Source organism: Sorex fumeus, unplaced genomic scaffold (genome assembly GCF_029834395.1).
Source record: "Sorex fumeus unplaced genomic scaffold, SorFum_2.1 ptg000097l, whole genome shotgun sequence".
In the NCBI taxonomy this organism is placed as follows: domain Eukaryota; kingdom Metazoa; phylum Chordata; class Mammalia; order Eulipotyphla; family Soricidae; genus Sorex; species Sorex fumeus.
The window spans coordinates 7631100-7657047 of NW_026606154.1; the positions used below are offsets into that span (position 1 = coordinate 7631100).

A 25948-nucleotide genomic window follows, 5' to 3' on the forward strand; every position below is an offset into this window, starting at 1 on the left:
GGGTCATTCAGAACCGAGCAAACAACTCTTTCATTCTGCATACCATCACGACTTGTATTTTGAATTCTGGACTCGCATAAGTTGTATATTGATGGTCGATTCCTATCCAAGCCTTTGATTTTTGACTTTATAGCCATTCTGAACTTGGTGATAAAATGAGTCAACTGAAGCAAAATTCAAATTTTGGAAACATAATGAGGTTTATATAAATAGTTGTTTCCCTCCTGGAACACCTGGGAACTTTGTACTGTTGTGAATCTACATTTCTACTTACTCAATAATTGTCCCCTCAATGCTGTTTACCGTTTCATTTGTATTATTTATACGTCAACCAAGGGGTATGAACACTAAAAAAATAATTTCAACATCACCTCTATTTCATTTCTTTTTATGTTCAAAGCCCTAAAGATATGGTTCTCCTATAAATAATAATAAAAAGGCACTATATTAATATTTCAGTAAAGAACCCCATCTACACACTCGCACGCAAATACATATGCTCTAATAGATATACACACCCCTCCCTGCAAATTAACTGTGCCCCAGGCTTGCAAAGAAATCAGGTCAAGTTAAAGGAGAAATCAGAGAACAGGACCAAAATTAATTTACTACTCTGCACCACATGTGAATTCAAGTCCCTAGGAGGAAAATGGGCTTGTTTTCTGGACCTTTCACTGTATCCACGGAATAATTCTAGCCTCGGTACATACAGTATCATCCTGCCCAGACAGAGGGGAAAACTCAACTCACTCAGCTTCTATTTTGTTAGATTGCTTTAAATCAGACAAAAGATGGGCGTCTGTCTTGCCAGTTCTGTTTGGTTTTGTTTGGGGGCCACACTCAGCGATGCTCAGGGGTGACTCCCGGCTCTGCACTCCACAGTTACTCCTGGCAGTGTCTGGGGGACCCTATGGGATGCCGGGGAATCAAATCCAGGCAGGCAACATGCAAGGCAAATGCCCACCCCACTGGACTGTCACTTTGGCGCCTGTTTTTCATGATGCAGCTAATAGTTTTGGGTTGTTGTTTTTTTTGGTTGTTGTTTGTTTGTTTTTGGCAGGGGACACCTCTTTCTTCCTTTCTTTCTTTTTCTCTCTTTTTCTTTCTCTCTTCTTTCTTTTTTCTCTCTTTCTCTCTCTTTTCCTTCCTTCCTTCCTTCCTTCCTTCCTTCCTTTCTTTCTTTTTTTATTGAATCACCGTGAGATATAGTTACAAGATTTCATGTATGAGTTACAGTCACACAACATTCAAACAACCATCCCTGCACCAGTGCACATTCCGCACCACCAATCTCCCCAATATACCCCCCTTTCCCGCCCTCCCCCTGCCTCCATGGCAGACAATTTCCCCCATACTCTCTCTCTACTTTGGGGCATTATGGTTTGCAATACAGATAGCTGAGAGGCCATCACTTTTGGTCCTTTATCTACTTTTAGCATACATCTCCCGTCCCGAGCGATCCCTCCAACCTGCCAACCATGGAGCAATCTTCCTGGCCCTTGTGCCTACTGTCCTTGGGTGTCAGTCTCATGTTGTGTTATTTTATACTCCACAAATGAGTGCAGTCCTTCTAGGTCTGTCCCTCTCTTTCTGACTCATTTCACTTGGGGGCTCCTCTTTCTTTCAGAGATTTCAGAGAGGCCGTGCTTACGTGGGAGCTATGCTCCGTGTCTCATTCTGGATCATGATGCTCATATCATGGTGCTATCAACGGCTCCCCAAGAGTGGGATTCCCAGGCACGCATCCTTCTCGAACCCTTCGCTCGGTTTCTTCTCTGCCGTGTCCTTTCCCTTTGGCCCTGTGCTGCCGCCAGCACAGAGCAGAGCAGAGCAGAAGGCCAGACGGATGCCTCTGTAATCGCGCCGATGCAGGCCAAAGACCCCATGAATGATTGCTGGCTTCTCTCTTTCTCTCCCGCCCACCTTCATCCATCATCGAGGCGAGGCGGCAGGTTGGGGGGTGGGGGGGAGGGCAGGATTTTTATCTCCCTGTGAGCTGTCCAGGTTCTGCTCTCTGTCCCACTCCCTCCCGCCATCCCTGCGCCAGTTCAAAGCTCAGAAGTTTCTAACCTGGCTTCTTGGAACCTACTCCTGGAGCTTCTCCCAGCCTCTGTCCTGCTGAGGTCTTGATTCAGCCCAACAGCCCGGGCTGCTTCTGAACTCTGGCGAGAGCTTCCCAACAGCCTCCCTGGAAGGAAGTGCCAATGCTCTGTGGTAGGCAGCTGCTTGCAAGGACTCTGCATCCCACCTCTAGTACCAATCAGTCATTGGCCCACTCCCTCGCCCCTACTACACCACAGCAAGCCCACCCGCTCAGAGCCTGTCCCTTGGCCCGGGGAGGGGAGGTGCACCCCACTCCAAGGTTTACCCCCCCCCAGGCCTCTGTTTACATGGTGCCCCGAAGGGGAGGTCTAGCCTCATGTGAAGGAAGGCCCTCCTCTCAGTCCCCGTTGTGCCATCCTTCCTGCGCCCTGCTCTTCTCACCTTTTCCCTTTAGCCCATGCATTTGTGCGAGCGTGCATGCGAGTGTGTGTGTGTGTGTGTGTGTGTGTGTGTGTGTGTGTCTTGACCTACCTCCTCGTCAGTATGTTTTGGATTTCCTTTTTCTCTTTAATGCATTGCCCTATTGACTATTAACTTGTTTACTGGGTTTTCTCTGTCGTCCCCAGAATGTAAGTATCAAGAAGGCAAAGAGTTTATTTGCTCGCTTCATTTATCCATCTCATAGATATGAGTTAAACACTGACGTGAGTTCGACACTCTGAGAAAATGTGTTGAATAGAGGAGAGGAAAGGAAGAATAGAGGAAGGAGGAAGGAGAGAGGGAAAATGAAGGGAGGGAGGGAAGGAGGGAAGGAAGGAAGGAGGGAGGGAGGGAAAGGGAAGGGAAGGAGGGAAGGAAGGAAGGAAGGAAGGAAGGAAGGAAGGAAGGAAAAAAGGAAGGAGGGAGGGAGAGAGGGAAGGAAGGGAAGGGAAGGAAGGAGGGAAGGAAGGAAGGAAGGGAAGGGAGGGAGGGAGGAAGGATGGGAGGAAGGGAGAAGGAAGGATGGGAGGAAGGAAGGGAGGAAGAGAGGAAAGAAGGATGGATGGAAGGAAGGAAGGAAGGAAGGATGGGAGGAAGAGAGGAAGGAAGGATGGGAGGAAGGAAGGGAGGAAGAGAGGAAAGAAGGATGGAAGGAAGGAAGGAAGGAAGGAAGGAAGGAAAGAAAGGAAGGGAGGGAGAACGGGAGGGAGGGAGGAAGGATGGGAGGAAGGGAGGAAGGAAGGAAGGAAGGATGGGAGGAAGGGAGGAAGGAAGGAAGGAAGGATGGGAGGAAGGAAGGGAGGAAGAGAGGAAAGAAGGATGGATGGAAGGAAGGGAGGGAGGGAGGGAGGGAGGGAGGGAGGGAGGGAGGGAGGGAGGGAGGAAAAAAAGGACAAAAGGGATCAAATACCTCTAGTGATGATTACTAACCTACAAACTTGGGTGGAAATTCCCATCTATTCCTTTCATCTGCCTCAGAGTCACCTGTACTGTCTCTCTTATAAGGATAGTGACCATTTCCACTTAAGCACAGACATGCCAACTCTGCTTAGGCAGAGTCACTGGTTTCCTAGGACCTGTCGATGAAAAGAGGTGGGAAGATGGGGCCATGGCAGTTTCTGCCCAAGACGTTGACCAACCACCCCTCCCACACTGGCCTGCGCATTGCCACATGAGCCAGGCAAATGCATCCTTACCTCCGGGTGAACGCTAATTACTGTTTGCACCCGGCTTTGAGATCCACAGATGAAAGGAGTCGTAAAAGTAGAAAGTGTTATTACCTTGCTGAGAGACCACAGGCTCTCATTTCGCTCTGGAAACTGATCAAGCAGGAATTGTTGAATCAGGAGACGTAAGGTTGAACGAATCCTGCACTTGTTATAATTAATTTGAGCTTAAGCTGCAACACAGTGACATGTTTCCTTTAAATAAAGGTACGTCCTCTCGGGCTGTGGGAATCGACGCGGGTCTCCGCTTGCAGCCGGGAACTCCAGATTTCTCAGGATGGGCCGGCGGCAGGGAAACCATTGCATGTCTCACTTTTAGTGAGGCTGGGAAGCCCTCTGAGCAGGACGCTTGCTGGGAATATGGCTTCTAAATCATCTTCTGCCTCCTGGACCTCGAGAGAGAGTGGCAAAAAAGAAAGGGCATAACTCACAGTGTTATGGGGATTTAGAACTGGAGCTGAATTTAACGCGCCTCTTGGGTGTGCCCTTCCCTGAATCCCAGAGTCGGCTTTGCAATTGCTCAGGCTTTCTCGGGACACTTAAATCCGCTTTGTGAGTATCAGTGGAGAAGAATGACAAGCGCTGGGGCCAGAGGGATAGAACAGCTGGTAGGGGGCTTGCCTAGCATGCATTTAATCTGGGTTCAATCCCCAGCACCCTATAGGGTCCCCTGAGATCCTCCAGGAGGGAACCCTGAGCACAGAGCCTGGAATAATCCCTGAGTACTGTTGGGTGTGACTCAACAAAACAAAAATAAAAAGAATACCAAGTGCTGACATGTTTTTCAAAAACTTGTTTAAAAAAAAAAAGGTTGAGGCTGGAGCGATAGCACAGCAGGTAGGATGTTTGCCTTGCACACGGGCCAACCCGGGTTCGACTCCCAGCATCTCATATGATCCCCTGAGCACTGCCAGGAGTAATTCCTGAGTGCATGAGCCAGGAGTAACCCCTGTGCATCGCTGGGTGTGACATGCATCTCCAGATGCATCCCCTGAGCATCCCCCCCAAAAAAGGCCATTTTCTTTCTTTCTCTCTTTTCTTTTTGCAGTAGAAAGGCTTAGGCTTATTGGAAAGTAGAAGAGAAAGGGAAAGAAATCCCCAGGGGGAGGAATTTAGTATAGGACTAAGTTGGAAAAGAAAGCCATTTTCTTGGCATTCATTTTACCCTTGGATATTTACTAAACATTTTCTATGATCAAGTACTTGACTTGGCGCTGTGGGAGCCAGAAAGGAGAAAGCAAGCCCCAAGTGCAGATTCAGCAAGAGCAGGGCTTTCCCCAGGAAGGGAGTTTGGGATGTAGTAGTTGCTCAATAAACACGTGCAGAATGAATGTATGATTAGATTGTACCCAAGACGGGAGGGCACAGCTCGCACCCCAGAAGCCCATCTGTCAAGGAGTTGGGCAATGAAGCAAGCGTGGGGGAAAATACACCTCTTTTCTCTGTCGTCATTCCTATAGCTGATGCCAGAACTGTTCTGTGCAGTTCCATTTCTTCCATGCCTCAGGGATCCTTCATGTGGGGGCGGCCACAATTTCCCAGTCTCCTCCCCATCTCTCTTTCAGGCTCAAGAGCTGCAGTTCTCTAACCTGGTTAGTGGTAACAAGTGGGTCTGAACCTTCTCCCCTGGGAAACCAAGTGATTTCAGCCTCGGGATAGATACCAGGAAACCCCAATTACAGTTACACCAGCAGACAGTACCAGAGGATGTTTATTTGCTTGTTTGTTTCAAATTCTTTCTTGCGTTACAAAGTTTCACACCACAGAACCAATTGGTCAGGGGCCGGAGCACGGGATAGGTAATACACTGGTTGGGCGCTTGCCTGCTATGTGCAGCTAATTTAGATTTGATCTCCTGCATCCACTAAGGCCCACTGAACCCCACCAGAAGTGATTCCTAAGCTCAGAGGCAGGAATAGGCCATGAGCACCACTAGAATGTGGCCCCCCAAATGAAAAACAAACATCACTTGATCATTTTCTCTTCTTTCTTGGGGTGTATGTGCACGTCTTGAGAAACCTACCCATGGGGCTGGAGCAGTAGCACAGTGGGTAAGGGGTTTGCCTTGTGCTCGGCAGACCTGAGTTCAATTCCCAGCATCCTATAGGGTCCCCTGAGATCTCCAGGAGTAATTCCTGAGTGCAGAACCAGGAGTAACCCCTGAGCATCGCCGTGTGTGACCCGAAAAGCAAAAAAGAAAAAAAGAATAGAAAAAAAGAAAGAAAAAAGAAAAAATAGATAAACCTATCCCCCCAAATGTTTTGAGGGGCTGGAGAGATAGTACAGCTGGTAGGGTGCTTGCATTGCATGTGACTGACCTGGATTGAATCCTCATCACCCCCTATGGTTCCCCAAGCCCCACCAGGAGTGGTGCACGGAGCCTGGGCACTACAGGATGCCCCCCTTACCACATACACACACACACACACACACACACAAACAAACAAACAAAAAAAATGTCATTTGGGGCACATAAGAATGCATTTATTATTCCATTGCACATTTTTATAGTAGGGACCCCATGTTGACACATTTTTGCATTAGAACTGGAGGTTTGCAGTTCATATATAAATCTTGGTTCAAAAACTAGGTTTTCTTCTTCCTCACCTGAACATTGGCTTTCCTCTTTGCTGTTCTTGCTTGTTTTGACAGACAGAGCCTTAGAGACGGGTCACTAATTACCCTTGTGGTCTGTGGAGAGTCCCTTTCTCTCTCTCTGAGACACGGCAGTGTGCTGGGCAGAGTGAAACAGTGGGTTCCGATACCATCAGACACGCCTTCGGAACATGTACCCCCTGGTCTTTAGTCATCGCTTTCTCTGACCTCATCCAGATCTTACTATCCATTGTGCTAATCATAGAGAGAGATAACTAACTGTTATAAATAGAAGGCTTACAAGGAAGACAGGGAGTGGGTCAATCACACCCTGACTCTAAGATTTCCCTAGCGTGGCAGAAATGCAGAAACGATGAAACAGGTGATGTAGAGGTCCCCGTTGTCTTCAGTTTCATCTCTGTGGCAGATTTTCATAAGAGACGGGGGTGGGGGAGATCCTTGTAGGGTGAGGGAGAGGACCAACATCATTGGATCTGAGCAGACTGGGAGATTTGCTCCATGGTCTCCTGAGTACTGCCCAGGAGACCATCTCCCCTACCCAAATAAGAAAAGCCGGGAAGTTTCCGCGTTTGCTCACCAAGCATGCAACAGGGACCACCTCAAGCCACCATGGTGAACCGTCTCAGCTGCCTACACAAACCTGTTTGTTCCTGCCCCGGGATCATAGTATTGCATCACTTGGCATGCCAACACCTCATCCCCCCCTCGCATCTTTCAACATTTCGGCGCTGATTGTGGATGGTTTCTCTCTCTGCAATAGGGACTATTGGAAAATCATGTCAAAAAAATCTTTTCCTCCCTCCTTCAATGTGGTGGAGTCCGTTCTGAAGCCCGTTTCTGTCTTTCTCCTTGCTTTCTCCAAGCGGAGTAGAAGCATTTCGGGTTTAGGAGAACAAAGAACTGTTGTTGCCTGACCCTGGATGAGTGAGGTTTCAGAACCATGGAGAGCGGGTCAGGTGGTGCTTTAGGGGAAATGCAGTTCAAACCTGCCGTCCCTGGTTCTCCCAGACTGCCTTTGGAACCCTACAGCTAACTGGATAAACTGTAGCACTGTCCACTGTCCTCCCGTTGTTCATTGATTTGTTTGAGCGGGCACCAGTAACATCTCACAGCAAATTGTGAGACTTATTGTTACTGTGTTTGGCATATCGAATACGCCACAGGGAGCTCGCCAGGCTTTGCCATGCTGGCAGGATACTCTCAGTAGCTTGCCGGGCTCTTGAGGGGGCGGAGGAATCGAACCCGGGTCAGCTGCGTACAAGGCAAACACCCTACCCACTGTGCTATCGCTCCAGCTCTGGATGAAACGAGTCTGAAAAGAAGCTTTGTAGTGAGAACCCACTTCCTCTCCCGAGCTTGGGAACATCGGTGACTCCATCCCATACAGCCAATTGCATCTGGCCCTGATGGCTGTCCTCATGTCAGCCCACCTGGCATTTTACCTTTCTCCCCTTGCCCTGCCAAGGGCTCATGGAGCCCAGCCACAGAGCCCGGCCAGCTCTGGGGGCATTGTTCTAACCCTGCAAAGGTTCCAGCCATTGTGTGGGCAGTGGGAGAGCTGCTGGGGCCTCTTCAGCCCAACACTGTAATTTTATCAACTCTGGCTCCGCGAAGCCTATATTTATAATGCTAATTAGGAGGGCACACATTTAAATGGAGTGGAAGACTGTTTGGATCTCACTGAGTCCAATCACGGGAGGCTCGCTCGGGCAAGAGCAGTCAGCGGCAGAGCCGGCCTTTCTAGCCTTCTCCAAGTCTTTGAAACGGGGCTCCCTCTTGCCAAACAATTGCTCTGTTGGATTCAAAAGAGGAGAGCAGCGGAGAGCGGGAGCAGGAACTGAGGATAGGGAGGAAGGGGAAACACTGTAGAAATATGCCCCAGCTCTGGGGAAAAAAAAAAAAAACCTCGCCCGTTTATCTGCCGGCTGCATAATATATTTCTCAGTGTGGGGGAGAAAACATGGCTCTTCTGTTATCTAATTGTTTCCTGACACATTTAGCAACATTTCACACTCTTGAAAGTGACATTAACATTGCTGACAGTGGCGGTGCTTTCATTGCATGGGCTTTCAATTGCCACCAGGATGCAAACGGGCTTGGAGGCGGTGGCGGCAAAGGCGTTATTTATGAAAAGAGAAAGTTGGCCGGTCGACCCTGTGGGGTGCGGATTAATTTTGCTGATTCTAGTCAATTTGAGAGAGAGAGAGAGAGAGAGAGAGAGAGAGAGAGAGAGAGTGTGTGTGTGTGTGTGTGTGTGTGCATTTGTATTTAAGGCATGTGTGAACCCAGGGACTGTGTGTGTGTGTGTGTGTGTGTCTGTGTGTCTGTGTGTGTGTGCATGCCCCCACACAAAACCACTTCTCCAGCACTGAACCGAGAGACCTCTAGATTCTGAAAGGTTGCCTGTGTATCAAGGAGATTCTCCAGATCTTTCCTTCCACCTCTTTTCCATCATGACCTAGCACGGATCAACCACCTTCCGCCCAGCCCTGAGGCTCAGGAACCAAGGAAGCTGGTGTCTGTGTGAACACAGGTTATTTTGCTCCCCTTTGTGGTGGAGAGTTTTTTTTCTCCCCAAGGTTTCCTCCTGCCATCCCCACTGGTGCGTTGCTTTCCCCAGAATGCATTCGCGGCCAGCCCGTGACTCCTACCTTTGGAAGGCTAGTCAGAGATATTGGAAGATTGATTCTGACCTCCGTGAACAAGGTCAGGAAAAGGCATTAGAGGGGCCAGGAAGATAGCTCCTAGGGCTGGAGCACAGGTTTCTCATGTCAGAGGTGGGGGTTCAACCCCAAGCATCACATGGTCCCCCTCACAAACCCTGTGGGATGCAACTCCAGAACACAACTTCTGAGAACTGGTAGGTGTGGATCCCAACCCCTCAAAACAGTGGTAAATATGGGGAAGAAGAACATTAAACTTCATGTGTGGCCTCAATGCAGTTTTTTGTTTGTTTTCGTTTGTTTGTTGCTTTCTGGGTCACACCCAGCAATGCTCATTACTCCTGGCTCATGCACTCAGAATTACCCCTGGTGGTGCTCGGGGGACCATATGGAATGCTGGGAGTCGAACCTGGGTTGACCGTGTGCAAAGCAAACCCCCTACCCGCTGTGCTATTGCTCCAGTTTTCAATGCAGTTTTCTTTAATTGAGATAATATGACATACAATGCAAATATATGTGCATATATATATTTATATATCTATATATCATACAGTGCTTTCCATATCTCTGTTTTAGATTTGCAAGGCTGCTTCACTGTCCCCTCCCTCTGAGGATCAATAACCCTCCACAACTGCTTTGTCCCATTATCCCTTCTCTCCCCACCCCACCCCCCACAGCCCCTCGCAGCCATGCTTCGCTGTTCAGTTTGCAGCAACTCAGAGTGAGTTGCCTGTGGGAATTGTCTCTTCACGTTCTACTGCACATATGAGTAAGCTCGTCTGGGTCTGCCTCATTCCCTTCTGACTCAGGTCACTTAGCATGAGCCCCTCCATCCAGGTTGCAAGAGGTGAGATGAGTTTATCTTTTTCTCAGAGCCAAGTAGTTGGCCGTTATGTAGACAGACCGTGATTTCTTTATCCCTTCCACCCTCCCCCCCTCGGTCACTGGGCACTTGGGATGCCTCCAGCCCTGAGCTCTGGTGAACTGAACGAGGCAGCAATGAACTTAGGGGTGTATGTCTCCTTGCTGATTAAGCCCTTGGGGTTGATTCCCTCTTGGTCAGATGGAAGCTCTAGTCTTAATTTTCTGAGAGGTTTCCATGCCAATTTCCATGGAGGCTGAATCAGACGTGAGTCCCACCAGTAGCTGAGAGTTCCCTTTTCACAGCATGCTAGCTAACACTGGCTGTTTTCATTCTTTTTGATGTGGGCCATTCTCAGTGGTGAGAGGTGATACCCCTCAGTACCATTCTGATTTGTATTTCCCTGATTATCCATGATAATCAGCACATTTTCCTATGCCTGTTGATCATCTTTATTTCTTTTTAAGGAAGAGTTTGTTTGACTCTTCCCAATTTTGGGGTAGGATTGTTTGGGATTATCCTTGGTTGTTAAAATGAGTTTTCTTGGGGGGAGAGATTATTTTTTGTTTTTGTTTGTTTTTTGTTTTTTGCGGGCCCAGTAACGTCTCCATTGGAGACTTTGTTGTTACTGTGTTTGGCATATCAAATACTCTCGTATTCGATAATCGAATACTCTCGGTAGCTTGCCGGGCTGGAGCGATAGCACAGCGGGTAGGGCGTTTGCCTTGCACGCAGCCAACATGGCCGACCCGAGTTCGATTCCTCCGCCCCTCTCGGAGAGCCCGGCAAGCTACCGAGAGTATTCGATATGCCAGACACAGTAACAACAAAGTCTCCAATGGAGACGTTACTGGGCCCGCTCGAGTAAATCGACAATCAAGGGGAGGGCCTTTACCTTTACCTTTACCTTTACCTTTGTTTTTTTGCTTTTGGGTCATACCCAACGATGCTCAGGGGTTCCTCCTGGCTTTGCACTCAGGAATTAATCCTGGTGGTGCTGGGCAACCATATGGGATGTCAGGGATCGAACCCCAGGATGGCCACATGCAAGGCAAATGCCCTACCCGCTGTACTATCACTCTGACCCCAAGTAAGAAATGAGTTTTATGAATGCTTTATGTATCTTACAATGAATCCCTTTATCTGATGTACGATGTGTGAATATTTTCTCCCATTCAATGGAACATTCTTGTTTGGGGGCACTATTTCTTTTGCCATGCAGAAGGTTTTTTTTTAATTAGATAGAGTCCCTTTTGTCTGTTTTTAGCTTTTATTTGCCAGTGGGGTTATCTCATTGAAGACTCCTCTCAGGTCAGTATTGCAGAACATTCTAGCTACATTTTCCTCAATGTACTTAACAGGAATGGGTCTTGGTTTCCTCACACCGTCTGTTGAAGAGACTTTCTTTGCTGCACGTCAAGCACTGAGCACCTATGTTATTCCTTAACTGAGTAAACATAGTGTTTACTTCTGGAATCTAAGTTCTATTCCACTGACCTAGAGTCTCTTTATTTAATTTCTTATTCCAATTCCAACACTAGTTTCCATTACTTTATTTTAAAATATAGATTAAAATCAGGTAGTACAAAACTTCCCATCTCCTCTTTTTCACAGAATTTCGTTGTCTATTCTAGGGAGTTATGGTTCTATACAAATTTTTAGAAATTTTTGTTCTCCGTGCTTAAAGAATGCGCAGAGAATTTTGATGGAGATTTCATTGAATCTGTATGTTTCTTTGAGTGGGATGAACATTTTCATGGTACTGATTCTTCCAGTCCATGAACAAAGTTATGTTTTGATTTCCTTGTGTCTCATTTTATTTATTTCAATGTTGATTTATAATTTTCACTAAACAGATCTCTCACCTCCTTGGATAAGATGGTTCCTAGATAATTGAGTATTTGGGGCATGGTGGTGGGTGGGATTTAATTTTTTTTTATTTTATCTTTAACATTGTTGTTTTCATATCAGAATGTAGCAGATTTCTGAGCATTAATTTTGTGGCCTACTGAGTTACTGTGACTATTTATTATTTCTAAGGCTTTTTTAGCATCATCAGAGTTTTCTATGTAGTCTCATGTTGTCTGTGAACCATGGTATTGAACTTCTTTTTATCAGTTTGAATCTCCTGAATTTTTCACTCCTGTCTTAATGCTGTGACCCGGACTTCCAATTATCTGTTTAATGACAGAGTTGAGAGCGATCATCCTTGTCCTGGGTATAATCTTGGGGAAAGGTTTTTCATTCCCCTCCCCCCTACTCTGTAGAACATTGACTATGAGTTTGATACAATGTGGCCTTTACTATCTTGCGTATGTTCCTTCAGTCCCTCTTTTGAAATCAATCCCCAATTCTTGATCTCGGTGTTGTAGGCATAATAGTATTGAGAATTTGTGGGATTTTAGTGCTGAAGGAAAAAGCTTATTCCACCTTTCTGCCGCCAGCTTCCACAGATCTGCCTGGGCAACTTAGTCCACTTGGATTTCCTCTTCTCTCTTTATCACATAACAATGACTCTGTGTGCCTGCCTGAGTCACAGAGATTCGAGCTCGAATCTTGTTTTTTTTCCCCCTATGGCCAACTGGTGTGACCTGGGTTAAGTTCCTCTGTTTCCACAAGCCTCAGTTTTCTCCTCTATAAAATGCAGATAATAATAATAATAATAATACCTTCCAGAGAGTAATTTTTGGAAGGATTCAAGAAATTACAGAATACAAAATGCATTAGAGATAGCCCAGGATGTCATGGTCACTGTGGAATGTGAATATCAGACCTTCCCATAGGATACAAGTTCTATGGTGACTAAGACTGAACATCACATTGCTTTAGAGTCCCAGGTGAGGTTATGGGCTGATGCATTAGCCCTGATTGTATTGAGTGTGGGTAAACTATTTTTTCTAAGTCATAAAACCAGCTAGCAAAAAAGGTAACTACCAAAGGGAATCCGGTGTCCAAATTCCAGCACTCTAACTGCCCTGCTTCTGGGGAATTTTAGGTACAAGGCAATGCCTTGGAAAGGAATGTTCTGTGGAGATTGGAGAGATAGTACAGTGGGGAGCGTGTTTGCCTTGCATGCAGCCAACCTGGGTTCCATCCGGGAAACCTTATACGGTCCCCAAGTACCACCAGAAGTGATCCATGAGCAAAGAGCCAGGAGGGAGCCCTGAGCATTGCCAGGTGTATTCCCAAAACCAAAAAAAAAAAAAAAGAAAGAAATGTTGCGTGAACGTTCATTCAGTCAGAGGCACTGAGACAAGGAACGTGAAAGAAATTTATGTCATGGAGGGCCCAGGTTCTCTCAGACCTATGACAAAGGTAGAGATTCCCGAAATCTCCTTTTATTGATCATGGTACCTCTAAAGGGGGGCAATGCAGTGACGTTATCAAAGGAAGTTACAGAAAGAACACCGAGGCAGCAAAACATACATTGTTTCCTTGCATCTGCAGGCCAGTAATTTTGGCCTCTGGAAAGAAGATACAAAACCAAAACTGAAACCTTTCTTGGGCTACAAGCACTTGGATTTGCATCCCAAAGAAAAAGCTGGGTCTCCACCAGCCGGGAATCTACCTGTCAAAGATCAGGCAGGCTTCTGTGAGAAAAGAAAAACTGCCCCTTTCAATATACTGAAATTATTTACTGAAGGCAGTTTGAAGGGGAAAAAGATGTTCAGCCTCATCCAAACCAGCCAGGACACACGAGAAATCTCGCCCATCTTCATGGGTCCCTGTGTTCCTGCCCATTGTACGGTATAGTCTACATGGGCTCACCCTGATGGCTCAGTTCCACCCAAAAAAACAGAAAGAACTGTTCTGGGGAAGAATAGACTAATACACTGAAATCACACCCAGCTAAGAAACTGGACCTCAGACTAGTCTCCTCCACATTTTCCATTTTGATTTTGTCTTTGTTTTGGGGGGTTTTTTTTGGGGGGTTGCTTTTTGGGTCACACTCGATGATGCACCGGGGTTACTCTGACTCTGTACTCAGGAATTACTCCTGGCGGTACTCGGGGGACCATATGGGATGCTGGGAATCGAACCCCGGTCGGCCATATACAAGACAAACACCTTGTACACTGTGCTACTGTGCTATCGCTCTAGCCCCTGGTTTCATCTTTGAAGGGAGAGTTTTTCCGCCATCCTATTTGTGACCACTGGTTCACTTCCAAGATCTCGACTCTTTGCACCTTATCAGGGACCACATCGAGAGGATGGGGTGGAATATAGTGAGTGTGGGGGGAGCAGAGAAGTAAAACAGACCAGGCATCTGCTGCCTGCAGGCCCTGCTTTTTTCTCTCTTGTCCCTAAAGCACATAGCAAAACACAGCCTTACAGTAGAGAACTATTTGAGCTTTGTAGACAAAGCCTTTGAAAACCCTTCCAATAATGAGAATGAAAACAATTATCATTTGTAGAGCACTTTGCCATTTGCAATGTACTTTCAGTTGTTATTTAATCTTCAGAATGTCCTAGAAAGGGAATCAGACATCTCCCTGTTAACTCTACTTCTGGATGCTAATAGTGCTTACCATTTGCATCAGAACATTTCTACAAAGGTCTCATTTGATACTAACAATGCTCTGTGAAGTAGGTCTGCACACACACACACACACAGTCTTAGCAAACGGCAGCATTCAGGAAAATCAGCGGTCCTGCCAAAAGTCACCCAGGAAGCCAGAGGCAGAGCCAAGTCTTGAACCTCAGTCTGGTCACCGTGCCAGTCATATTGTCACATCGGGGATCAGTATTTGGTCATTACAAAGGTTAATTAAATCTCATTGTCATGTCTTGTGCTAAGCTGAGAGGCAGCGTGTCTGGACTTCAACCTTCCTTCCCAGCCAACTTCAGTCCCTCTGCACCACGGTACACTCGTCTTTGAAATGGAAATAATCTGACCTACCCCGAAGTTGTGTGCGGCTGTGAGATGAGACATCATGATTCATGCACAGGGCTTGGAAATAATTCCTGGTCTAGCCTAAGAGCTTAAATCTTAGCGAGGGGTGATGTGATTACTTCCATGTCCCATAAATCCAAGAAGGCATATGAAACAGAAGGAAGCTAGATTCCCACGTGGTATAACAGACATTGTCCGAGGAAATGTTGTTTGAAAATTAAGTTTGGGCTCGGCCACACAGTTTATGTAGATCTCTACACATACACTCCTCTGCCCCAGATTAATTCTGGAGATGGTTTTGGTAGGATTGGGCCATACCTGATGGTGCTCAGGGCTTGTTCCTGCCTCTGCTCTCAGGAATCACTCCTGGTGGGCTCAGAGATATGCTATGGAATTCTAGGGACCAAACCCCAGTCAGCTGCATGCAAAAACAAATATCCTACCTGCTGTCTCTCGCTCTGCCCCCACCAAATAAGTCTTTTTGAGGGTGTTGCACAGTCCCAGAAGGGGGAAAAAAATTCCAGGGTGTCTTCTGTATGTGACTCAGTAGAAGAATTGGTGAGAAAATGCCAGAAAAGATGATGCTGCCCTTATGGTTTATTGCTTTTGTCTCTCGTACCTAGACAGTGCTGAGTCACAGCCCCAGAGGGGAGTCCTGGGGTGGGGAACTTGCATAACCAGAGGGCAGGTTCTGAAGTCAGCAGATAAACCTGCAAACACAGCCACAGCACCCCGCTGGCCAGTCCCTTAGGTCAGTGCCCCCTCCCCGACTTCCGCCTTGGACATCGGGCCCAGTATCAGCCCTTCCTCTGACTCCTCCATCTACACCTGAAGAAATCGCAGTGCAAGAGTCTAGACACATGATTTAAACATCATATTTCAGATCGAACTCAAAGGGAAAAGGGAAGGGCGGAGAATGTGGAAGTCAAAGGGAGGAGGCATGAGTTGGGAAAAAGGGGACACTTTTTTAATCTCCAACCATGCACACTTGAGAACCACATGATATTATAATGCACAGACGCTTCAATTAAAATTACTAAAATCAAAATTCAGTATGCCAAAAACCAGTAACAATGATGGGTCTCATTCTCCTGACCCTGAAAGAGCCTCGAATATGACACTTTTAAAATCTCAGGGCTAGGACGAAGGAGATGTTACTGGGGCCTGCTCGAGGCAATTGATGACCAACAGGATGACAGTGAAAATCAAAATTAATGAGTAGGGAGATAGATGCAGAGAAGGGACCATGACCCATAGCCCCAGCTCCCGGCCACGGAGTGGATGCCATGCATGTAAAGGGTAGACCCAGTAAAAGTTTGCCAAGTGTACTGTGAGCATCAGTCCACACACTGGTATTTATTGTGTCCAGGCTCTCTGTAGGGTGCCAGGACTCAAAGATGTATCATCCCCACGCTCTGTCCCGTCACCCACAGGCTCACGAATGAGTCAGACACATAGACAGATAAACAAACCAACATTTCACCGAGGACAATGGTAGAAGTCAGTTCTGCACACCAGTGGAGGAGCCGATGGTGACAGCTTCCTCTAGAAAGTGATGCTCGGGCTGAAAACAGCCATGAGAAGGTGGCATCTGTGACATCTTTCATGAGGAGGGAGGGACAGGAAGAGAGAATGATCTTCTAGGTTTGCTGCTCCGAGGTGGTGAGTATCGGGAGAGGGGGTTTCTTGGGGGGAATCTTTTGTGCAAGGGTTGAAACTGTTATGTAGCCATGCTGAGTGGCTAGGCCGTTGGGAGAAGGAGCATGATATGAGTAAACAAACGTATGGACATGCAAGTGTAGGTTGGCTGTTGTAGGGAGGAGAAAGCTTAGGATTTCAAGATGCCCCTACATCAGATGCACGAGTCAGAGTCCTGATGACTGGTAGACATCCAGAATGGTCCATTGTGGTGGCTGCTAGTCACAGGCGGGAGCATCAGCTGAAGCTAATAAGCATTTCCACACCTCAGTGCCCTAGCCCCGGGTCTCCAACCCTATGCTCCTAGAACAGGAAGTTGTGCTGGATGGTCTGACTTAGCCAAGTACTCACTGCTAAAATATTCACCGCTCCCACCTCAGAGGAGCCAGGACCTGCGATTAAAGTGCATGTGTCAGGAGGTAGGAATGTCTGGTCGGAAAGTGATGGAGGTCCATTACCCAGCAGTCTTGCAGATCAAAAAGCTTTGGTCCTCCCCATGGGGAGGTTGCCACAAGTCCCTGCATCTCATCTCATGAAAATGAAAAGGCAAGCGGTGGAGATATAGAGACGTCCTATCGTCTCCAAACCCCACCCACCATCATGGTTGCTGTTTGTTTTGTGTTGCGGGTTGCCCCCAGTGATGCCCAGGATTCCAGGATTTCTATTTAGTAACAGAGTGATACTGGCCAAGTCATCTCGCTGGATCTTAGAGTCCCCTATCTTAGGCACAGTGCTTTTAATTTTACAGGACAAAAACCAGTCAGGGTGACTTAAAGAAATTAAAAGGAAGGAAGGGGAGTTGGGGGGAGCTCAACTTACCTCTATAAATCCCTTGGTTCAATTCCTGGTACTTTAGCAAACTAAAATTAAAAAGAGGGCAGGGCGAAATGTCACTGATTCTTAGTTTTGTGGCAGTGTGGCTTCAGGTAAGGCTGAATCAAGGTGCTCTGTGCATACTGCCAGGAATGTCTCTCCCTTCATCTCTCACTGCTGCTACCTTTCCTGTCGACTGTGATATAAGATAGCCCCTTTCCCTGAGAGGCGGGATGGCCTCCCTGCCGTGGGAGAACCAAGTATGCAGTAACTACATAAGCTTTGAAGTGACTGAGCCATGGAGAATTTCCAGTTTTCAACTCAAGAATTTTGCCCTGCCTCCCCCTCCACTGTAATCTTTCTTTCCTACGTGGGTGGTCACTGTGGCTCTTGGCTCTTTCCAAGAGCATCCTCATTTAATCCATGGTTAATTACCTTCTCCTGTTAGACCAGATCTGTGGCATATATTCCCAACCAGAACAGTGAATGAGGAATTCACTTTTCAGCATCATTCCTTCCCCTGTGGGAAATAATAGGACAAACCAATCAAGCTTGGCTTTGAGAGTTGGGCTTTGTGGGTTCAAACCCCAGTCGGATTTTCCACTTAAAAGAGTGGGGTGAAGAAAATTAGACCATTCTAACTTCAGCTCCTCTATAATAGGGAAGAGAATTGTGCTTTGTCTGTACAAAACTTATAGACGCAAAATACTTAACTCATTTCTTAGTGCAATGCAAGGTCCCATATATAATTAGTGGCTGAGTTCACTGAAATTATTCCTGTGGATGTAATTTTTACTGCTACTATTTTGTTTCTCTCCCCTGCCCCAACTCCCAAGCATGTCTCTCCGTCCCACAAAATATCCTGACACCTTGTCACTTCCTAGATCAATTATCATGCATTGTGTCCACAGAACGTTTTAATATCTGCTCGCCATTAATCTCGTGAATGAAAAAAGGAACCAGTTGTTTTCAGTAAATTTGGAGAATTGATCTGCAACCTTCCCTCTGTCGTAAATTAGTGAATATATTAAAACAATTGGGCAGAGCGGCAATTTCACAGAGGAGATTTACCGCCTGGGGGATAGAGAGGCCATGGGAGCCCTTTAATCTTGGGTTGGAGAACTGAAGCCAAATCCACATCAATTTATAGAGAGGGAGAAAACAAACGATGCTCTAAGGAGGGAAAGGGCTTCAGGAACTGTGACTGTAGCAGACTATGGACCTGCCGATGGAGGGTCAGGTTCTCGGTTATGGTGGACATGGATGCTGAAGCTTGGAGCTCGGTGGGCAGATCATCTAGAAGGTTGGAGAGCATCTTCAACCTGCCTCTCTCTCCTGCTCCATTGTTTTCTCCTGCTAGCTTGTTTTCCACACCCCTCCCCCACATACACCAAGGGTATCTTCCAGTTGCTTCTCAGCTCAGCCTTCCATGGAGTAACGAAGCAGCATTTAGCTTCACGGAGCTCTTGGTCTTTCTTCTTTATCCTCAACATTTCACCAGTGGAAAGAGAAAAGTCAGGGCTGAACAGTGCCAAAACGTTGGATTGGAATAAAGACGAATTACCAAGTCAGGAGTCAGGGGGGAAAAGGGATGGAAACTGGAAATGATCTTGGGACAGGGATGGAGACTTCTGGGCCCTTCAGTAATTATGGGGGTATAGGGATTGTGCATATCTGTACCCTAAACTTGAATACTATTCTAACTAGATCAACTCTAATTGTAGCACGGTAGCACTGTCCTCCCGTTGTTCATCGATTTGCTCGAGCAGGCACCAGTAACGTCTCCATTGTGAGACCTGTTGTTATTGTTTTTGGCATATTGAATACGCCATGGGGAGCTTGCCAGCCTCTGCAGTGCGGGCGGGATACTCTCAGTAGCTTGCCACGCTCTCGGAGGGACAGAGGAATCAAATCCAGGATGGCCACACGCAAGGCAAAAGCCCTTCCCGCTGTGCTATTTGCTCATTTCGACAGCACATGTACTAAAATTGGAACTCTAATTAATGAAGAAAAATAAGTAATGAATGTTTAATGTGGGACATAGTAATTTTTGCACATTGATACCTTAACCTATGACACAATTCTAACAACCTTAACTAGAATGAAAAATATAATTAATAAAATAGCACTATGGTAACTGCTGAAACTATTATAAAGAACAATTATTATTCAGGATTGCAGACAGATGCTGTAATAAAGATAATTAATCAGCCTTGCTGATGGTCCCCCAGGTTTGATTTCTGGCACCCCATATGGTCCCTTGTACCCCACGTAACTGACTCCTGAGCACTGAGCCAAGTGTCAGCCCTGGGCGCCACTGGGTGTGGCCCAAAAAGAAAAAGGGAAAGAAAAAGAATAAGATGTTCAGAAGGAGGTGTAGTAATTTTGCCTATTGATGCCCTAAACTTGAACACTATTATAACTACTTAAACAATCACAAAAAATAATGAACAAATTTTCATGGTGTAATTCTCCTTAAAGTAAGTAAAGGCCCTCCCGTTGATCATCGATTTGCTCGAGCGGGCCCAGTAACGTCTCCATTGGAGACTTTGTTGTTACTGTGTCTGGCATATCGAATACTCTCGGTAGCTTGCCGGGCTCTCCGAGAGGGGCGGAGGAATCGAACTCGGGTCGGCCATGTTGGCTGCATGCAAGACAGACGCCCTACCCGCTGTGCTATCGCTCCAGCCCTTATCGATACCATAAACCTTAATGCTATGGTAACTTCAAATTAAATAGATAAAAATAGCCTTTAAAGAAATTTCACCAATCTAAATGATCATCTGGAAGCATAAAGTCCAAATTTAAATTTGTACCTGCTTTTTCTGGTCATGTGGAAGCCACTCCTGTGGGCTGTTGACTCAATTTTGCTTTACGATTTCAATTTTGCTTTGCTCTTGCTGGAAGGCAGAAATAGTGCCTGTTTCAAGAAGGATCTGAGGGGCCAGAGAGTATAGCAGGAAGGGTATTTGCCTTTGAATAGACACTGCTAGGGTTCCCTGGCACCCTAGATGGTCTCCCAAGCATGCCAGAATTGATCCCTGAGCCTAGAGCTAAAAGTAAACCCTGAACACATCCAAAGGAGGCCCAAAATTAAAAAAAATAAATAGAAGGACCTATAGTTGCCTTGGCATATTCTCTTTTGCCTTTCAGCCCATCGATATACCCATTCTGCTATGGATATGGCAGAGACTATTCATTTAAGATAGACCCTCCCTTGGGGGCTGGAGCACAGAGGGTAGGGCATTTGCCTTGCAAGCGGCCGACCCGGGTTCAATTCCCAGCATCCCATATGGTCCACTGAGCACCTCCAGGAGTGATTTCTGAGTTCAGAGCCAGGAGTAACCCCTGAGCATCGCTGGGTGTGACCCAAAAATAAGCAAAAAAAAAAGTAAAAATAAAAAAAAAATAAGATAGACCCTCCCAAAGCAGGGTGCACGTGAGGAAGCCATTGTGGATCATTAAGTGGGGACTAACACACAGTCCCCTGGCTACCTGCTACCTGGCCACCCTCTATTCTTAGGCCTTCTATAGGCTGCTATCCCTCAACCAGGAATTAGAGAACAGCAGAGGGATTGATAGAAGAATGATCTGGGGGCGGAGAAATTTCCAAGTGAATGGCCGGAACCAGTAAGCAAAGTAGAAGAAGCTTTGCACCCAGGGTATTGGTGCTAGGAGGAGGGGGTTTGGGGGGATTGTGGGACTCAGCATTGAGGTTTCCCATCCACCCCCCCACCCCCGTCACCCCCACACCATCTCTGCCTTCGCACTGCTCTCACAGGGATCACCTGTGTTAGTAGAAATGAAAAGGCTGTTCTGTCTGTGAGCTCGAAAATCATGCCGAAGAGAATTTCCAAAAAAAAAAAAAAAAAGTTCATGTAAAGAACGATTTCACAGCAATGATCATCTTGGGCTCCTGGAAAATTGCACCTCAGTCACTCAAAGGAATTTGTAAATTGGCTCCCAGCCATCCTTGTTCATCCATGCACCGCCTGCAGAAACCCCCACCATGGTGCAAACTTGAAAGCCAGTTGATTTGCAAGCCCCTCACTCCACACCTCCAGAGTCCTGCAGAGCTGGGTGGGCCACACTGCCTGCCTGACTTCCCGGCTTCCGGCTTCCTGCTGCCTTGGGTCAAGACCCCCACACATCCCCCTCCCTCCCCCGCACCCCCATTCAGGGTCCTGGAACAAGGCAGAGGGGAATGGTTGTGGGAAGACGCCTCTTTGAACTCGCTCACAAAATTAGGAGAAAGGCTTTGAACTCTGCCAGATAATAGCTGCTATAAATGGTTATGCAAAGACAAGATTCTCATTTGAAATTCTTGAGAGAGCCTTGGGGTGGGGAGATGAAAGGGTGGAAACAAGACTTTCTGGAAATCACGCCCTTCCCCCTTTTGTGTCATTTCTCCTCCTCCTCGTCACCATATTGTTGCAGCTGTGAGATGGGGATGACACCCCTGGTCTCTGTCACCAGGTGGTTCTGTTCCACCTTCCTCTGTCTCCTCCTCTCTGACACAGAACTACTGGGGAGGGAGAGAGTTCAAAGGGCTGGAGCACGCATGCGCCTCATGGGCCCAAGTTCGATCCCTGGCACCACTTAGTCAACCCTCCCCAGAGCAATGCCTCTGTGGATTCAGAGCTGCCACAAGTCCCGTTGGCCAAGGAACCACTGGGGGTGGCGCTTGTCCTCCTAGTATAACTTGAGAAGACCCCCAAAATATGGTACTATTCATGAATACCTCCTCAGTGACTCGGGGAGGGAAATGAACTCCTGCTTATTCGTGGGCAGAGAATGAGGGCCACATGTCACTGTCCAGTTGGCACTGCCAGTGTTTGAGCTGGCAGTGACAGGGCCAGTTCCTGGTGGAAGTTTGGAACCTGAGGCAAGAAAGTGCAGACTCAGGGCCAGAGTGACAGCACAGTGGGGAGGGCATTTGCGTGGCACGTGGCCGACCTGGATTTGACCCCCGGCATCCCATATGATTCCCAGATCACTTCCGGGAGTCATTCCTGAGTGCAGAGCCAGGAGTAACCACTGAGCATAGCCAGGTGTAATCCCCAAAAAATCGATAATAATAATGATAATAATAATTATAATATTCTAAAAAATGAAAGAGAGAAAGTGCAGACTTGGTGCTGATGGATTCTGACATTTCCAATACCCCTTCCCCAGAGCATCTGCTGGAACCACACAGCCCCACCACTGGCTCTCCAGGAATTTCAAATGGATTCCATTTTCCAGGGAACCCAGGGGTCCCTTTCCCCGGAGCTTGGGTCTCTTTCCAGGTGGGGGAGTCCTGAGTCCTGTGCCCAGGCAGGAGACCCCAATCGGTGACCTGAGCCCCGTAAGGTGAGGCCAGCGACCTGTCTAATGTATGCAGAGACACTCAGACATTTTACTGAACCACACTGGGTGGCAGTACCAGCCAATACACACAGGACGGGGACAGGAAATAATAATACCAACAGCACTCCATGTTAGTGTCTGTCTGTCTGATATCGGGGCCCAGGGAAACACACTTCTCCTCATCCCACCACTTCTTGCCTGAACTGAAACTTGAAGTTGAATCTGGAATTTGGTTCCTCTTTGATTGCTTCAGGTCAGAGACTTGGGGATGCTGCTCTGGGCTTCTCAGGGATGGTTTCTTTTTGGAGGGGGAATGGTGCTTTTTGTTTCTCTGGACTTGCCAAATGAACAAATCAGCAACCTGGAGTTAGGAGGACCCTGTGATGTCAGGGGAGACCAGCGGAAAATACACATGGGAGTTGGCATCTCTGTGGACCTCCTGCCTTGCTGACAAAAGAGCAGATAGCCACCTTCTATATATGGAGAGAACTTTCTAACCCCAGGGAAGCTCCTAGTTCCTGCCCACCTTCCCAGTGGGCTTCTCCCTGGGGTCTGGAGAGGCTCTCCTTCTCTTTGGAGAACGCCTTCCCCCATCCACCCCAAATTGCAGAGCGGAGAAAGCAGAGATGTTGGCTCATTCATAGATTGGCATGCGAACGGGCCATCCTTTCTATCTTTGCTTCACCTCTGGGCCAGATTCATTCATTTGACCTCAGTCTGATGTGCACATGTGCTTATTTGCTCACGGGCCAGATATTGAAGATGGGGGCTGAGGGGCGGATGATGAAAATGGATCTGTGGTTCCTTTCGGAGAATGACAGGTATCATGTAGGGGGAACAGAGGGCATACGATAGAACAGCTAGTGGGTGAGTTTCCAGAAGGCAAATGCAAGAGGATGGATGAAGAGTAGGCTTGGGCACAGCTGGGTGACAGCAGGTTGGCAGGAAGCATCCCCAGAGTTAGACCGAGAGATGGTGGAACGTCTGAACAGAGCAGCAGTTGGTGCTGTAGCATAGGCTGGCCACGTAGGTTGGAGCTTCAGGAGCTCGGGGAGAGTCCCAGAGGCATCAGAAATGGATGCAGGTGGAGCCAGAGTTCTCCCCCTTTGGGAGCCCCCCCTCGGCCCCTTGTCTTTCTATGTGCAATGCCCACCAGGCAGGGATGTCACTGATTTCTGCCTCAGTAGTATGCCTCTGGTGGTTGTACCTCCCTCAGTGGTGTTCCTGGTGCTTCTTGGGAACCCTGACTTTCGCCAGAATGGCATGCAAGGAATTCAGGTCCTGGAGGAGTGACCTTTTGGTCATCATTGCTCAGGATTTCTTCTGCCTTGTTTGTGTGATAGCAAAAGAATCCGAAGACCTGGGTGACTGGGTGACTGGAGACTCGGATGCTCTGTGTGTGTGTGTGTGTGTGTGTGTGTGTGTGTGTGTGTGTGTGTGTGAGAGAGAGAGAGAGAGAGAGAGAGAGAGGTGGGGGGGAGGGAGAAGAGGGAGAGAGAAGAGAGGGGGGAGAGAGAGAGAAAAGAGAGAAGAGAGAGGGGTCAATGAGGGACCCCAGGAGAGCAGGGCAGTGGCTGGGGTAGTAGAGAGAAGCTTGTGTTTGTTTTTCTATCCCAACTCACTGGGAGCCAGGTAGAGGCATATTTCCACTCAGGCTGTTTTTTTGTTTGTTTGTTTGTTTTATCTTTACTTACGTTTTCTAGTAATAGGCAACTAGCTCAAGTGTGAATTTGTTCATGTATAAAGCATAAAGCCACGGGATAGGGCGGGATGGGAGGAGCAGGCTGGGGCATGGGATGGGAAATAAGTCATCCGGAGCATTTCACACCCCTCCCACCCTGATTCGATTCATTCTCGGTGGATATTGGCATGGTGAGTGGGTTTCACTGTAATTTGCTCGGGATGCTCTCATGACACTCATGCTGACCTTTGACCCCTCTGTCCTCTCTCCCAGGTCGTCCCATCCCACCTACATCCTCGTCTAGCCTCCTCCCATCTGCTCAGCTGCCTAGCTCCCATAATCCTCCACCCGTTAGCTGCCAGATGCCATTGCTAGACAGCAACACCTCCCACCAAATCATGGACACCAATCCCGATGAGGAGTTCTCCCCCAATTCATACCTGCTCAGAGCATGCGCAGGGCCCCAGCAAGCCTCCAGCAGTGGTAAGGAAATGTGTGCTGTCTCCGCGGGCGGGCGTCGTGGGGTGTGGGCACCACCAGGTCTTGGGGGCCAAGTGACTGCTCGGGAGTCGGTGCTACCAAGAGCCTCAGGGCAGAATGTACCCATCTATCTGCCACTGAATCGCTGCAGGGACATTGGTGATATGTCTGTCTTATTGGAGGGACGTTGGTGACATGTTGGAGGGATGTTGGTGACATGTCTCTCTTCCTGGAGGGACATTGGTGACATGTCTGTCTTACTGGAGGGATGTTGATGATGTGTCTCTCTTCCTGGAGGGACATGGGTGTCATATATGTCTTCTTGGAGGGACATGGATGACATGTCTGTCTTCCTGAAGGGATGTTGGTGACATGTCTCTCTGAAGGGACGTTGGTGACATGTCTCTCTTCCTGGAGGGACATTGGTGACATGTCTCTCTTCCTGGAAGGATTTTGGTGACATGACTTTTTTCCTAGAGGGGTTTTGGTGATATGTCTGTATTCCTGGTTTGGGACATGTCTGTCTTTCTGGAGGAACATTGGAGACATGTCTCTCTTCCTAGAGGGACGTTGGTGACGTGTCTCTCTTCCTGGAGAGACATTGGTGACACGTCTCTCTTCCTGGAGGGAGTTTGGTGACATGTCTGTCTTCCTGAAGGGATGTTGGTGACATATCTCTCTTCCTAGAGGGATGTTGGTGACATGTCTCTCTTCTTGAAGAGACATTGGTGACATGTCTGTCTTACTGGAGGGACGTTGATGATGTATCTCTTTTCCTGGAGGGACATGGGTGACATGTCTGTCTTCCTGAAGGGATGTTGGTGACATGTCTCTCTTCCTAGAGGGATTTTGGTGACATGTCTCTCTTCCTGAAGGGACGTTGGTCACATGTCTCTCTTCCTGGAAGGATTTTGGTGACATGTCTCTCTTCCTAGAAGGGTTTTGGTGATATGTCTGTCTTCCTGAAGGGACATTGGTGACATGTGTCACTTCCTGGAGGGACATTGGTGACATGTCTCACTTCCTGGAGGGACATTGGTGACATGTCTCTCTTCCTAGAGGGGTTTTGATGATATGTCTGTATTCCTGGAGGGATATTGGGGACATGTTTGTCTTTCTGGAGGGACATTGGAGACATGTCTC

General features: G+C 47.5%; 1 protein-coding gene across 1 annotated transcript in view; it reads left to right on the plus strand.

The window, feature by feature from the left end:
* Window positions 1–25948, plus strand: part of LOC130041084 (teneurin-2-like) — a gene marked incomplete at its 3' end in the record, with an annotated part of 839548 nt that overhangs the window by 608211 nt on the left and 205389 nt on the right. The window contains exon 3 of the mRNA XM_056133111.1: window positions 24599–24808. Coding sequence (XP_055989086.1) covers window positions 24599–24808 — 210 coding nt within the window. The remainder of the gene's footprint in view (window positions 1–24598; window positions 24809–25948) is intronic.